Below are 15,795 nucleotides of genomic sequence, written 5' to 3' on the forward strand. Positions count from 1 at the left end.
TCTTAAATTTATTCAATGTCCCAGCTTCCACAGCTCTCTGAGGCAGCAAATTCCACAGATCCACAACCCTCTGAGAAGAAATTTCTCCTCATCTCAGTTTTAAATGGGTGACTCCTTATTCTAAGATTATGCCGTCGAGTTCTAGTCTCCCCTATCAGTGGAAACATCCTCTCAGCATCCACCTTGTCAAGCCCCCTCATAATCTTATACGTTTCGATAAGATCACACCTCATTTTTCTGAATTACAATGAGTAGAGGCCCAACCTACTCGACCTTTCCTCATAAGTCAACCCTCTTATCCCCAGAATCAACCTAGTGAACCTTCTCTGAACTGCCTCCAAAGCAAGTATATCCTTTCATAAATATGGAAACCAAAACTGCACGAGGTATTCCAGGTGTGGCCTCGCTAATACCCTGTATAACTGTAGTAAGACTTCCCTGCTTTTATACTCCATCCCCTTTGCAATAAAGGCCAAGATTCCATTGGCCTTCCTGATCACTTGCTATACCTGCATACTATCCTTTTGTGTTCCATGCACAAGTACCCCCAGGTCCCACTGTACTGCAGCACTTTGCAATCTTTCTCCACTTAAATAATAACTTGGTCTTTGAATTTTTTCTGCCAAAGTGCATGACCTCACACTTTCCAACATTATATCCATCTGCCAAATTTTTGCCCACTCACTTAGCCTGTCTATGTCCTTTTTCAGATTTTGTGTGTCCTCCTCACACATTGCTTTTCCTCCCATCTTTGTATCGTCGGCAAATTTGGCTACGTTACACTCAGTCCCTTCCTCCAAGTCATTAATATAGATTGTAAATAGTTGGGGTCCCAGCACTGATCCCTGCGGCACCCCACTGGTTACTGATTACCAACCAGAGAATGAACCATTTATCCCTGCTCTCAATTTTCTGTTCGTTAGCCAATCCTCTATCCATGCTAATATATTACCCCCAACCCCGTGAACTTTTATCTTGTGCAGTAGCCTTTTATGTGGCACCTTGTCAAATGCCTTCTGGAAGTCCAAATACACCACATCCACTGGTTCCCCTTTACAGAGAAAGATAGAAAATAGGTGCAGGAATAGGCCATTCGGCCCTTCGAGCCTGCACCACCATTCAATAAGATCATGGCTGATCATTCCCTCAGTACCCCTTTCCTGCTTTCTCTCCATAATCCTTGATCCCCTTAGCCGTAAAGGCCATATCTAACTCCCTCTTGAATATATCCAATGATCTGGCATCAACAACTCTCTGCGGCAGGGAATTCCATAGGTTAACAACTCTCTGAGTGAAGAAGTTTCTCCTCATCTCAGTCCTAAATGGCCTACCCCTTATCCTAAGACTATGTCCCCTGATTCTGGACTTCCCCAACATCGGGAATATTCTTCCCGCATCTAACCTGTCCAGTCCCGTCAGAATTTTATACGTTTCTATGAGATCCCCTCTCATCCTTCTAAACTCCAGTGAATAAAGGCCCAATTGATCCAGTCTCTCCTCATATGACAGTCCAGCCATCCCTGGAATCAGTCAGGTGAACCTTCGCTGCACTCCCTCAATAACAAGAATGTCCTTCCTCAGATTAGGAGACCAAAACTGTACACAATAGTCCCAGGTGGTGCCTCACCCTGTACAATTGCAGTAAGACCTCCCTGCTGCTATACTCAAATCCCCCAGCTATGAAGGCCAACATGCCATTTGTTGTCTTCACCGCCTGCTGTACCTGCATGCCCACTTTCAGTGAATGATAAACCATGACACCGAGGTCTCGTTGCCCCTTTTCCTAATCTGCTACCATCCAGATAATATTCTACCTGAGTGTTTTTGCCCCCAAAATGGATAACCTCACATTTATCCATATTATACTGCATCTGCCATGCATTTGCCCACTCACCCAACCTGTCCAAGTCACCCTGCAGCCTCTTAGCATCCTCCTCACAGCTCACACCACCACCCAGTTTAATATCATCTGCAAACTTGGAGATATTACACTCAATTCCTTCATCTAAATCGTGAATGTATATTGTAAAGAGCTGAGGTCCCAGCACTGAGCCCTGCGGCACTCCACTAGTCACTGCCTGCCATTCTGAAAAGGACCCGTTTATCACGACTCTGCTTCCTGTCTGCCAACCAGTTCTCTATCCACGTCAGTACCATGTGCTTTGATTTTGCACACCAATCTCTTGTGCGGGACCTTGCCAAAAGCCTTTTGAAAGTCCAAATACACCACATCCACTGGTTCTCCCTTGTCCACTCTGCTAGTTACATCCTCAAAAAATTCCAGAAGATTCGTCAAGCATGATTTTCCTTTCATAAATCCATGCTAACTTGGTCCGATCCTGTCACTGCTTTCCAAATGTGCTGCTATTTCATCCTTAACGATTGATTCCAACATTTTCCCCATGACTGATGTCAGGCTAACTGGTCTACAATTACCCGTTTTCTCTCCCCCTTTTTTAAAAAGTGGTGTTACATCAGCTACCCTCCAGTCCATAGGGACTGATTCAGAGTCAATAGACTGTTGGAAAATGATCACCAATGCATCCACTATATCTAGGGCCACTTCCTTAAGTACTCTGGGATGCAGACTATCAGGTCCCGGGGATTTATCGGCTTTCAATCCCATCAATTTCCCTAACACAATTTCCCGCCGATTAAGGATATCCTTCAGTTCCTCCTTCTCACTAGACCTACTGTCCCCTAGTACAATCAGAAGGTTATTTGTGTCTTCCTTCATGAAGAAAGAACCGAAGTATTTGTTCAATTGGTCTGCCATTTCTTTGTTCCCCATTATATTTTCACCTGAATCCGACTGCAAGGATCCTATATTTGTCTTCACGACCCTTTTTCTCTTCCCATATTTATAGAAGCTTTTGCAGTCAGTTTTTTATGTTCCCTGCAAGCTTCCTCTCGTACTCTATTTTCCCCCTCTTAATTAAACCCTTATTCTTCCTCTGTTGAATTCTAAATTTCTTCCAGTCCTCAGGTTTGTTGCTTTTTCTCGCCAAATGATATGCCTCTTCCTTAGCTTTAACACTATCCTTAATTTCCCTTGTTAGCAATGGTTGAGCCACCTTCCCCGTTTTATTTTTACTCCAGACAGGGATGTACAATTGCTGAAGTTCATCCATGTGATCTTTAAATGTTTGCCATTGCTTATCCTTTAAGTATCCTTTGCCAGTCTATTCTAGCCAATTCACGCCTCATACCGTCGAAGTTACCTTTCCTTAAGTTCAGGACCCTAGTTTCTGAATTAACTGTGTCATTCTCCATTTTAATAAAGAATTCTACCATATTATGGTCACTCTTCCCCAAGGGGCCTTGCACAACAAGATTGCTAATTAGTCCCTTCTCATTACACATCACCCAGTCTAGGATGGCCAGCTCTCTAGTTGGTTCCTCGACATATTGGTCTAGAAAACCATCCCTAATACACTCCAGGAAATCCTCCTCCACCGCATTGCTACCAGTTTGGTTAGCCCAATCAATATGAAGATTAAAGTCACCCATGATAACTGCTGTACCTTTATTGCACACATTCCTTATTTCTTGTTTGATGCTGTCCCCAACCTCACTACTACTGTTTGGTGGTCTGTACACAGCTCCCACTAGCGTTTTCTGCCCTTTGGAATTCCGCAGCTCCACCCATACCGATTCCACATCATCCAGGCTTATGTCCCTCCTTACCATTGCATTAATTTTCTCTTTAACCAGCAGTGCCACCCCACCTCCTTTTCCTTTCTGTCTATCCTTCCTAAATGCTGAATACCCCTGGATGTTGAGTTCCCAGCCTTGGTCACCCTCGAGCCATGTCTCCGTGATGCTAATTACATCATACCCGTTAACTGCGATCTGCGCAGTTAATTCGTCCACCTTATTCTGAATACTCCTCGCATTGAGGCACAGAGCCTTCAGGCTTGTCTTTTTAACACATTTTGCCCTTTTAGAATTATGCTGTAATGTGGCCCTTTTTGTCTTTTGGCTTGGGTTTCTCTGCCCTCCATTTTTACTATTATCCTTTCTATCTTTTGCTTCTGCCTCCATTTTATTTCCCTCTGTCTCCCTCCATAGGTTCCCGTCCTTCTGCCATATTAGTTTAACTCCTCCCCAACAGCACTAGCAAACACTCCCCCTCACACATTGGTTCCGGTCCTGCCCAGGTGCAGACCGTCCGATTTGTACTGGTGCTACCTCCCCCAGAACCGGTTCCATTGCCCCAGGAATTTGAATCCCTCCCTTCTGCACCACTGTTCAAGCCACGTATTCATCTGAGCTATCCTGTGATTCCTACTCTGACTAGCATGTGGCACTGGTAGCAATCCTGAGATTACTACTTTTGAGGTCCTACTTTTTAATTTAACTCCTAGCTCCCTAAATTCGTCTCGTCGGACCTCATCCCGTTTTTTACCTATATCGTTGGTACCTATATGCACCACGACAACTGGCTGTTCACCCTTCCTTTTCAGAACGTCCTGCACCCGTTCCGAGACATTTTTGACCCTTGCACAGGGAGGCAACATACCATCCTGGAGTCTCAGTTGTGGCCGCAGAAACGCCTATCTATTCCTCTTACAATTGAATTCCCTATCACTATCGATCTCCCACTCTTTTTCCTGCCCTCCTGTGCAGCAGAGCCAGCCACGGTGCCATGAATTTGGCTGCTGCTGCCCTCCCCTGATGAGTCATCCCCCTCAACAGTACACAAAGCGGTGTATCTGTTTTGCAGGGGGATGACCGCAGGGGATCTCTGCACTACCTTCCTTGCAGTGCTCTTCCTGTTGGTCTTCCATTCCCTATCTGGCTGTGTACCCTTTTCCTGCGGTAAGACCAACTCACTAAATGTGTTATTCACATCATTCTCAGCATCGTGGGTGCTCCAGAGTGAATCCACCCGCAACTCCAGTGCCGCAATGCGGTCTGTCAGGATCTGCAGGCAGATATACTTCCGTCACACGTAGTCGTCAGGGACACCGGAAGCGTCCCTGACTTCCCATATATTACTGAAGGAGCAGAACACGTGTCCGAGCTCTCCTGCCATGACTTAACCCTTAGATTAACTTAATTTGGCAACAGCAATGCTCAGGGTTACTTACTGATAAAGAAAAAAGAAAAGCTACTTACCAATCACCAGCCAATCACTTACACCCTTGGCTGTGGCGTCATCTTTCGATTTCTTTCTACTTTTTGCCTCCCTGCTGCAGCTGCACAAGCACGTCTCCACGAAGTTGGGCCTGAAGTCGGTCGCCTCGATCTCCCTGCTCCATCTCTCGCCGACTCCCGAGCCTCCACGAAGTTGGGCCTGAAGTAGGCCGCCTCGATCTCCCTGCTCCGCCTCTCACCGACTCCCGAGCCTCCACGAAGTTGTGCCTTAAGTAGGCCTCCTCGATCTCCCCCGCTCCACCTCTCACTGACTCCCAAGCCTCCACGAAGTTGGGCCTTAAGTAGGCCGCCTCGATCTCCTCACTCCGCCTCTCGCCGATCCTGTTCGTTACATCCTCAAAGAATTCTAGCAAATTTGTCAAATATGACTTCCCCTTCATAAATCCAAGTTGACTCTGCCTGACCGAATTTTGCTTTACCAAATGTCCTGCTACTGCTTCTTTAATAATGGACTCCCAACATCTTCCCAACCACACATGTTAGGCTAACTGGTCTATAGTTTCCTGCTTTTTGTCTGCCTGCTTTTTTAAGTTGGGGCGTTACATTTGCAGTTTTCCAATCTGCTGGGACCTCTCCAGAATCCAGGGAATTTTGGTAAATTACAACCAATGCATCCACTATCCCCGCCGCTACTTCTCTTAAGATCCTACGATGCAAGCCATCAGGTCCAGGGGATGGCTAACTGCCTAACTGAGCCTGCCATCAAATATTCTTTCGTACTCACAAGTGTTCTTTTCGGTTTAGGGGTGGGGGGGATGGGCGGAGTGGAGTAACCAACATTCTGGTCCACAAATCTATCTAAAAAGAGAGACAAATTTAATGTTTTAAGGCTGGATTTGTCCATAAATCAAAGTACCAGGTATTCGATTCAGAGCACTGGTCTAGATGCATCATACTGACGTGTTGTTTTTGTCTTTTTGATAAATGTTTTGTTTTCAGTTTACAGAATTCAATAAAAGTCAGGTTGTTATAAAACTGGCAAGGCTATACATTATGTAAGCATATAGTTCAATTAATTGTGAAAGTCAGATCATTTTTAAAGACAAGAAGTTTCCAGAAAAATTGGACAAATTCATAAATTACAGCAAAGGATGGATTTTCTATTCTAGGGAACTTGAATGAATGAAATAAAGTGACCTGCCTAACAGAGCATGCCTTCAAATATTTTTTAGTACTCACAAGACTTGTGTTCAGAGTGTGGTCATCAGTGGTGAACCATTATATTCATAATTTTACTATGAATAATATAAAAACATTCATTTATGTTGATTGCACTTATATTTTTTTTGCAAATCGAGGTAGGTGTTTTTCCTTTTTTCCTCATATTTTTCCTTTCTGATTAAGGTCTACGCGAAACCACAATTTAAAGTCTTCCAACCCATAGTTTAAAAATCACTGAAGAATTGTGATTTATTAAAATCCTTTTGTCAATTTTTCCCCAAAATTAATTATGTTTAAACAGTGGATGCTAATGCAGCTCTGTAAATTTGGAGTAAATTGGCTTGAGATAGTTACTGTGCTCGACAATGCTAGAGAGCTGAAATAATGTTCATTATTTAAAAATGACACAATACTTGAGGCATTTTGGATTAATGATGGCTTATGTATCTATATTTATTCAGTCCCTTCAAGCTGTCACTTAGTAATTCCTCAGAATTTGTTACCCACATTAATATAAGTGCTCACTGTTTAATCAAAATACTTGAAAAGGAAGTTGGTTTAAAAATGAACAGCAATATAATTCTTGTTAAATGGTTCCTCATTGAGCGATAACAACCCAAATGCTCTGCTTTTGCTTTAGTTTAAGTCAGAACAGCTACGTTTTAGCTAGACTGTAGAAAGTATGGCCTTTTACACCCAATTTTCTGAAGTCAGTTCTTTAGCTGCTTCAAGTGTAGGAAGCAGAGTAATGGTGGGAGTGGGAAATTTAGTGGAAGAGAAATTTAAATGATGAAGGCAATTAAGGAGGAGTGTTGAAACAAGGTGACAGAAATTCTTAGTGTTTGGTTGTGCCTCAAAAGGCATATTGACCCATTATTGTCCTTTTCCAAAGCTGAATATACAAGGGACTAACATGACAAGGCAAAACAAAGGGAGAGGAAATCAAAGGTGCAGGCAAATAATGGAACAATTCAGCACTTGACCTCCTGTTTGGCTGCGGAAGTATTGAACATGACTATTAGTCAGGCATTGGCATATGTTACTGGTGTTATTACGTCTGTTTTCCCAGCTTCCCTTTGGGAAGAGGAGCTTCCACCTGCACTAGTCTGCCAAAACAAAGTATATTCACTTTTTCAGATCCAGGTATGTGTATACCAGTGAATGGGCACAAAGCATCTCGAGTCCAGAATCATCTGCTCTTCTCTTTCCCCTCTCCCGCCCCAAGGTACTCCTTGGCTTTCAAACATATCAGACAGGGGGATTCCCATTGGTGCCAGTAATAGCGCCAGCAGGAAAAAAAATAACCTAGAGAAACTTCAATAAACTTTCATGAGAGCTTAAGGACCACCATGAAAAAAAGTAAAGAAAAATATTTAACAAAAAGCTGAAGTACATCTGGTACTTTGTCCTTTCCGTAACCGCCACATACTTACTGCCACTCACTGACCCTGAATGCCCATTTCTCATGGGTGCGTTCTGCAAACTAGAATGGTGGGAAATGGCAGTGCCTGCCTGCTTGAGGTGTGTGCTCCCATCTCTGTGTCGTTCACACAGTGAGCGGAAATCCAGGAGGGAAGAAATTCCATCCGTTTTCTGCTCCCAATTTCCTGCTTTACGACGATACAAAAGGGAGCAAAAAATCTAGGCTTACCTTTTGTAAATACTTATGTTGTTGAATAGATTGGTTAGCAACGTCCCGTTAAGCCGTGTGGTCGTGCAGCAGTCTGAAGGTCCGGCATGACCACTCACGGATCTTTTAATGTAGCTAACTGCGCTGTGTGAAAAATGGAATGGGCCATCCAGCCAGTTATAGGGCCTGAGCACCAAAAAATAAAATTACAGGGAACATTGTCAGCAAGCTTTAATGTTTTCTTCGGTTCTACTTTTATTTTGTGTTTTGATTAGTGGGTGTCCCACTGTGAACTGTGGAGCCCGAGACTTAAAGCATCTAGTTGACACTTTACATTATTATTGGTTCAACTTTGGGTGGCATTGCAAAGTTCTGATTTGACCTTAATTTAGCATGTTATATTAACTTTTTCCAATAAAGCGTATTTTCTTTGTTTTGTCTTTTTTCAGGTTCTTGCAACTTTGGAGCACTTAGAAAAAGTCAGCAGCTTTCAGGAATTTGTACAAATCTTCAGTCAATTTGGAAACGAGATGGTAGAATTTGCCCATTTGACAGGAGACAGACAAAATGTAGGTTATAGATAAACTGCAACAATAAATGAAGTAGATCCGCTGATTCATATGTTATTTAACCCTTTTCACCTCTGTGAAATGTTTTTAGGACATTTTATTGCATTAAAAGCACTATAGAAGTGCAAATTGTTGTTTAGGTTGTAACCTCCGTGAACCTCAGAATTTCCATTGTTTTCATTAGCTGTTTGTATCCTTTGCAGTACTGCCAAATTCCTTACATGCTGGCTAACTCATCAACATAATGGATCCTGTTTTCATTTTTAACGCTGTTGGGCCCAAAATCTTAGAACTGCAGTGCAGTTTTATTGTGAGATACGTTACCAGTCCCACCCACCCCTTCCCTCAGCGACTATTTATCCCACCTGTGACAGAGACTGTGGTTCTCGTATTGAACTGTACAGCCACCTAAGAACTCATGCTAAGAGTGGAAGCAAGTCTTCCTCGATTCCGAGGGACTGCCTATGATGATGATAATTGTCCACCTGCAACACATAAGAATATAAGAAATAGGAACAGAAGTAGGCTATGAGGCCCCTCGAGCCTGCTCCACCATTCAATAAGATCATGGCTGATCTGATCATGGAATCAGCTCCACTTCCCCGCCTGCTCCCCATAACCCCTTATTGTTTAAGAAGCTTGCTATTTCTGTCTTAAATTTATTTAATGTCCCAGCTGCCACAGCTCTCTAAGGTTGCGAATTCCACAGATTCACAACCCTCTGAGAGAATAAATTTCTCCTCATCTCAGTTCTAAATGGGCGGCCCCTTATTCTAAGATCATGCCCTCTAGTTCTAGTCTCCCCCACCAGTGGAAACATTCTTTCTGCATCCACCTTGTCAAGCCCCCTCATAATCTTATACGTTTCGATAAGATCACCTCTCATTCTTCTGAATTCCAATGAGTAGAGGCCCAACCTACTCAACCTTTCCTCATGACAACCCCCTCATCTCCAGAATCAACCTAGTGAACCTTCTCTGAACTGCCTCCAAAGCAAGTATATCCTTTTGTACATGTTGAAACCAAAACTGTACGCAGTATTCCAGGTGTGGCCTCACCAATACCATGTATAACTGTAGCAAGACTTCCCTGCTTTTATACTCCATCCTCTTTGCAATAAAGGCCAAGATACCATTGGCCTTCCTGATCACTTGCTGTACCTGCATACTATCCTTTTGTGTTTCATGCACAAGTACCCCCAGGCCCCGCTGTACTGCAGCACTTTGCAATCTTTCTCCATTTAAATAATAACTTGCTCTTTGAATTTTTTCTGTCAAAGTACATGATCTCACATTTTCCAACATTATACTCCATCTGCCAAATTTTTGCCCACTCACTTAGCCTGTCTATGTCCTTTTGCAGATTTTTTTGTGTCCTCACACATTGCTGTTCCTCCCATCTTTGTATCATCAGTAAACTTGGCTACGTTACACTCAGTCCCTTCTTCCAAGTCGTTAATATAGATTGTAAATAGTTGGGGTCCAATACTGATCCCTGCAGCACCCCACTAGTTACTGGTTGCCAACCAGAGAATGAACCATTTATCCCGACTCTCTGTTTTCTGTTAGTTAGGCAATCCTCTATCCATGCTAATATATTACCCCCAACCCCGTGAACTTTTATCTTGTGCAGTAACCTTTTATGTGGCACCTTGTCAAATGCCTTCTGGAAGTCCAAATACACCATATCCACTGGTTCCCCTTTATCCACCCTGTTCGTTACATCCTCAAAGAACTCCAGCAAATTTGTCAAACATGACTTCCCCTTCATAAATCCATACTGATTCTGCCTGAGTCTAAACTATGTTCACACCATCTAACAATGAAAGCAGGAAATCATTAAATTTGCAGGTGGAAATTACTGCCATTGTAGTCTTCTCGGAGTGTAATTGTAATTTACATTTATTGCACATGTAGTTCTGCCTGTTCTGATGCTACACTTAATCCAGATTGTAATTTGATATCTTTTTAATTTTTCAGTCTTTTTTTTAAACAATTACTTGTAGCTTGATGACATCATAAATTGTTGAAACTTCTTGGCTCTTTCTCATGGTACTATGGGCAATACGGCTTCCAAAATACGGACATGAATTCTTCTTCAGAAACCTGCTCATGTGTAAGCATGGAGTTAAGAAATGCAATGGATTCATTTTGAACCATGCAGCAGATTAGCTCATAGCATTTAAATACTCAGTGGCTGAAAATGTTTTGCACACTTTCCCACCCTCCCTTTTATTCTGCTATATCACACATAACTGTTCTGCATTTGTTTCCAGTCTCGAGTATTATTTGTCCTTAGTATTGAAAGCTGCCGAGATGTGGCCAATATATATTCTACGGAGAGATCTTCTGTAACATCAGTTCCTCAGGAGGTTCGGACTTACTTGCTGAGGCACAGCTTCACGTGTTCAGGGTAATTTCCCGAGTGCATGCTGATGGCGAGGTCCGTCACCAGCACATACCAGAACCTCTCTAGCACTGCACCTGCGATTTCCCTTGTCACCAGTGTGTGTACACAAAAAATTCAGGCTTTTTTGTGCTCCAGAACGTAGCACCTGGTAGTGTGCTGAGTTGGCTTGTGTACGAAAGCAATAACAAAGGGATTTGAGTTAATTTAGATATTAAATGTTTTTCTTTTTCTGGGGATTTGTAATATTCTTCGTGCATTCACTGTCCAGGCTTACAGATGAAGCATGGTACATGGGCAGGATACCACAGCAAGATTTGGCATTTTCAGGAGAGCATGCTTAAAAAAAACGGGAAACCAGCTTCCAATTTCCGGTTTTAATGGAGGCGGGTTGGGGGGAGGGGAGGCTAACCTGCACTCTAGAGGAGGATCCCAAAATTAAATATTTTAATGAGGTTGCGAGCCTCACATTTTAGCTCTCTTTCAGATTTAACACTGGCAGGTTGGGAAGGAGGTGAGAATGGCTGGATGGAACAAGTAAGTCCTTTTCCAGCACTACTTTTGTGCCAGAAAGAGCAGTAGTGCTTTCCCCCACGGCTTACCAAGCTAACTAGTTAATCTCTCCGCAACTGAACCCTGAACCCCCTCCTGCCATGTCTGACCTGTGATCTCCAACTCTTTTCTCCACCCTCCCCCCCCCCCCCCCCCCCCCCGATGTCCGACCTGTGACCTCCGCTAAACCTCCCTCCCCGCCTCTGGATTATCATTGGGCTATCATGAGAGATTTATACAGAGTAAATGAAGAGAAACTGTTTCCAATGACTGGAGGGTCAATAACCAGAGGGCACATATTTAAGGTGATTGGCAGAAGAACTAAAGGTGACACGAGTGAAAACTTTTTTAACATAACTAATGGTTAGGATTTAGAATGCACTGCCAGATAGGGTGGTGGATATAGATTCAGTAGTAGCCTTCAAAGGGGAATTGAATAAATACTTGAAGGAGAAAAAATTACAGGGATATGGGGAAAGAGAGGGGGAGTGGGAATAACTGGATTGCTCTTGAAAGAGCTGGCGCAGACTCGATGGACCAAATGGGCTCCTTCTGTACTGTACTATTCTGTGATTCTATAATCTTAGCACTTAACAGAATATAGTATTGCACATTGGATTTGTTGTATGCTATCATGCTTTGATTTGTACCTACAAGACGAGCTCCTATGTTGAACCGGTTTTTAAAATTACAAGTTGCCATTTGATTGCTTGCTAAGCATACATTCATTCATTACAAGTCTTTGAACCTCTTGCCAGACAGCTGAAGAATTGAACTCCTAATACCTGAGCAAAGAACAGTCTTAACCGTTACCACAAAACACACTTATTCTTTACATATTTAATTAGGGATCTGATTTGAATAATTCAAAAGTATTGATATAACCTAGGTTTGTGAAATGATTTGTTTTAAAGGCTAAATAGTTAGGAATATAACCAAAGCACTTTGGAGTTGTTAATGAAATTGATTTTGTTTTTAATGTAGAGTAAGCATGGATAAATAGCGGGTTGTGGTAGCATAGTTTTTTTGAGAACCAGTGTAGAAGGTCATGAATTGGTGGGAGATGTTCTTGGTCCTTAAATGTTGGTTCCTGATTTAATCTTTACTTCCCTGTGATTATGCTTCCCCAATCCCCTGTGGTTATGCTTGCTTAACTTGAGCAGATAGTTTCAGAGTGGATACTTGAAACAGAACTCCTGTCCACCCTCACAGCTATAGCTGGTGAAGGAATGCCACTAGAAATCTTAAGGAGGGAATAAGTCAGCCGCAGGTTCATTCATTTAAATTAAACTATCAGCAGGCCATTAGAGGGAGCAGCGTGCGGCGGCATGCCACTTCAGGGAGCAGAGCGTGCTGCTGCAGGAGGGCGACGGCTGACTGCAGTGTGGGCAGGTACAGCAGGAGCGGCGAGGTCGGGGCGAAGGAGCGGCAAGAGTGCATAGAGGGATGTGATCGGGGCCCAGGAGAGGCATGAGTTTGGGGCCCAGAAGAGGCGAGGGTCCAGGGATAGCAAGGGCCAGCCCACACTGTGATATGTGTGCACACTAGGTCCGTGCAGCAGAGCTTGGTCTCCAGTCGTCTTGGTTAATCCTTGCCACTGGACCAAGACCTAGCTCTGTCAAGCCTGTGTGGTGGCTGGTGTGCAACGGCCACCACATGTTAAAGAAATCCACACGCAGGCATCTTCCACCCTTGAAGATGTAGTTTGGGATCCGGAATATTAGGTCCTCATTGAAGCACCTGTAAATAACTTGAACCATAACTTCACTTTGGAAACTAGTGCAGTTTTGAGCGTATTTTGCACTCAGATTGCTGATTGCGCCCAAAGCAGAAACTCTACCCCAATCTTTTCAATGTAATATATTATAAATGTTAAGTGGGTTGCAGCATTCTGTCTCAAAATACACTGAACACTTTTGGTACAATGGGCAAACCCATTTTGAAAGTCTCAGCATTATGGTAGCACTGTAACCTAGGCACCGGCTTCGGACACGACAATGGCACACCCAGCCCAGTCGACCTAGTCCTCCTCATCTGGGGACTTGTCACAAAGTTGGGAGAGCTGACATAGTCATACTTACAGAATCATACCTTTCAACCAATGTCCCAGACACCTCCATCACCATCGCTGGTTATGTCCTGTCTCACCGGTAGGACAGACCCACCCGAGGTGGTGGCACAGTGGTATACAGTCAGGAGGAAGTGGCCCTGGGAGTCCTCAACATTGATTCCGGACTCCATGAAGTCTCATGCATTCAGGTGAAGTATGGGCAAGGAAACCTGCTGCTGATTACTACGTACCGTCCTCTCTCAACTGATGAATCCGTAATGTTGAACAGCACTTGGAAGAAGCACTGAGAGTAGCAAGGGCACAGAATGTACTCTGGGTGGGGGACTTCAATATCCATCACCAAAAGTGGCTCGGTAGCACCACTACTGACCAAGCTGGCCAAATTCTGAAGGGCATAGCTGCCAGACTGGGCCCGCAGTAAGTGGTGAGAGAACTAACACGAGGAAAAAACCTACTTGACCTCATCCTCAACAATCTACCTGTCGCAGATGCCTCTGTCCATGACAGTACTGGTTGCAGTGACCGCTGCACAGTCCTTGTGGAGACAAAGTCCCATCTTCACACTGAGGACACTCTCCATCTAGAACACATCTGGCAGCTCAAACCTTGGGCTTCCATGAGACGCTGTGGGCCATCAACAGCTTCAGAATTATATTCCACCACAATCTGTAAACTCATGGCCCCGGCATATCCTTCACTCTACCATTACCATTAAGCCAGGGGATCAACCCTGGTTCAATGAAGAATGGAGAAGAGCATGCTAGGAGCATCACCAGGCATACCGAAAAATGAGGTGCCAGCCTGGGGAAGCTGTAACACATGATTGCATGCAGGTTGACGAGCGGAGGCAGCATGCTATAGATAGAGCTAAGCGATCCCACAATTAACGGACCAGATCAAAGCTCTGCAGTCCTGCCACATCCAGCTGTGAATGGCGGTGGACCATTAAACAACTGATGGGAGGAGGAAGCTCCATGAATTACCCAATCCTGAATGAAGGCAGAGCAGATGTGTTTGTGGTTGTTGGAGGCCAATCATCTCCGTCCCAGGGCATTGCTGCAGGAGTTCCTCAGGGTAGTATCCTAGGCCCAATCATCATCAGCTGCTTCATCAATAACCTTCCCTCCATCATAAGGTCAGAAGTGGGGATGTTCACAGATGATTGCACAGTGTTCACTTCCATTCACAACTCCTCAGATAATGAAGCAGTCCATGCCCACATGCAGCAAGACCTGGACGACATTCAGACTTGGGCTGATAAGTGGCAAGTAACATTCGTGCTTGTGACAGGTAATGACTATCTCTCCAACAGGAGAGCGTCTAACCATCGCCCCTTGACATTGTGTGCAGTTTTGGTCTCCTAATCTGAGGAAGGACATTCTTGCTATTGAGGGAGTGCAGCGAAGGTTCACCAGACTGATTCCGGGATGACAGGACTGACATATGAAGGAAGACTGGATCGACTAGGCTTGTATTCAATGGAATTTAGAAGAATGAGAGGGGATCTCAGAGAAACATATAAAATTCTGACGGGATTGGACAGGTTAGATGCAGGAAGAATGTTCCTGATGTTGGGGAAGTCCAGAACCAGGGGTCACAGTCTAAGGATAAGGGGTAAGCCATTTAGGACCAAGATGAGGAGAAACTTCTTCACTCAGAGAGTTGAGCATGTGGAATTTTCTACCACAGAAAGTTGTTGGGGCCAGTTCATTAGATATATTCAAAAGGGAGTTAGATGTAGCCCTCACGGCTAAAGGGATCAAGGGGTATGGAGAGAAAGCAGGAATGGGGTACTGAAATGCATGATCAGCCATGATCATATTGAATGCTGGTGCAGGCTCAAACGGCCAAATGGCCTATTACTGCACCTATTTTCTATGGTTCCATGTTTCAACGGCATTACCATTGTTTAATCCCCCACCATCAACATCCTGGGGATCACCATTAACCAGAAACTTAAATGGACCAACCACATAAATACTGTAGCAAAAAATGACGAAAAAAGCAATAAAGAAAGGAAAGATAGATTACGAAGGTAAACTTGCGCAAAACATAAAAACAGATAGTAAATGCTTTTACAGATATATAAAACGGAAAAGAGTGACTAAAGTAAATGTTAGTCCCTTAGAAGATGAGAAGGGGGATTTAATAATGGGAAATGTGGAAATGGCTGAGACTTTAAACAATTATTTTGTTCGGTCTTCACAGTGGAAGACACAAAAACCATGCCAAAAATTGCTGGTCAC

The 15,795-nt window shown here is 43.7% G+C and overlaps 1 protein-coding gene across 3 annotated transcripts in view; it reads left to right on the top strand.

The window, feature by feature from the left end:
- ctnnal1 (catenin (cadherin-associated protein), alpha-like 1) overlaps window positions 1-15,795 on the top strand; it is a 407,031-nt gene that overhangs the window by 234,297 nt on the left and 156,939 nt on the right. For all 3 annotated transcript variants that reach the window (XM_070880044.1, XM_070880045.1, XM_070880046.1), the window contains exon 4: window positions 8,401-8,520. In XM_070880044.1, coding sequence (XP_070736145.1) covers window positions 8,401-8,520 — 120 coding nt within the window. The remainder of the gene's footprint in view (window positions 1-8,400; window positions 8,521-15,795) is intronic.

This window comes from Pristiophorus japonicus, chromosome 5 (assembly GCF_044704955.1).
Source record: "Pristiophorus japonicus isolate sPriJap1 chromosome 5, sPriJap1.hap1, whole genome shotgun sequence".
Lineage (NCBI taxonomy): Eukaryota > Metazoa > Chordata > Chondrichthyes > Pristiophoridae > Pristiophorus > Pristiophorus japonicus.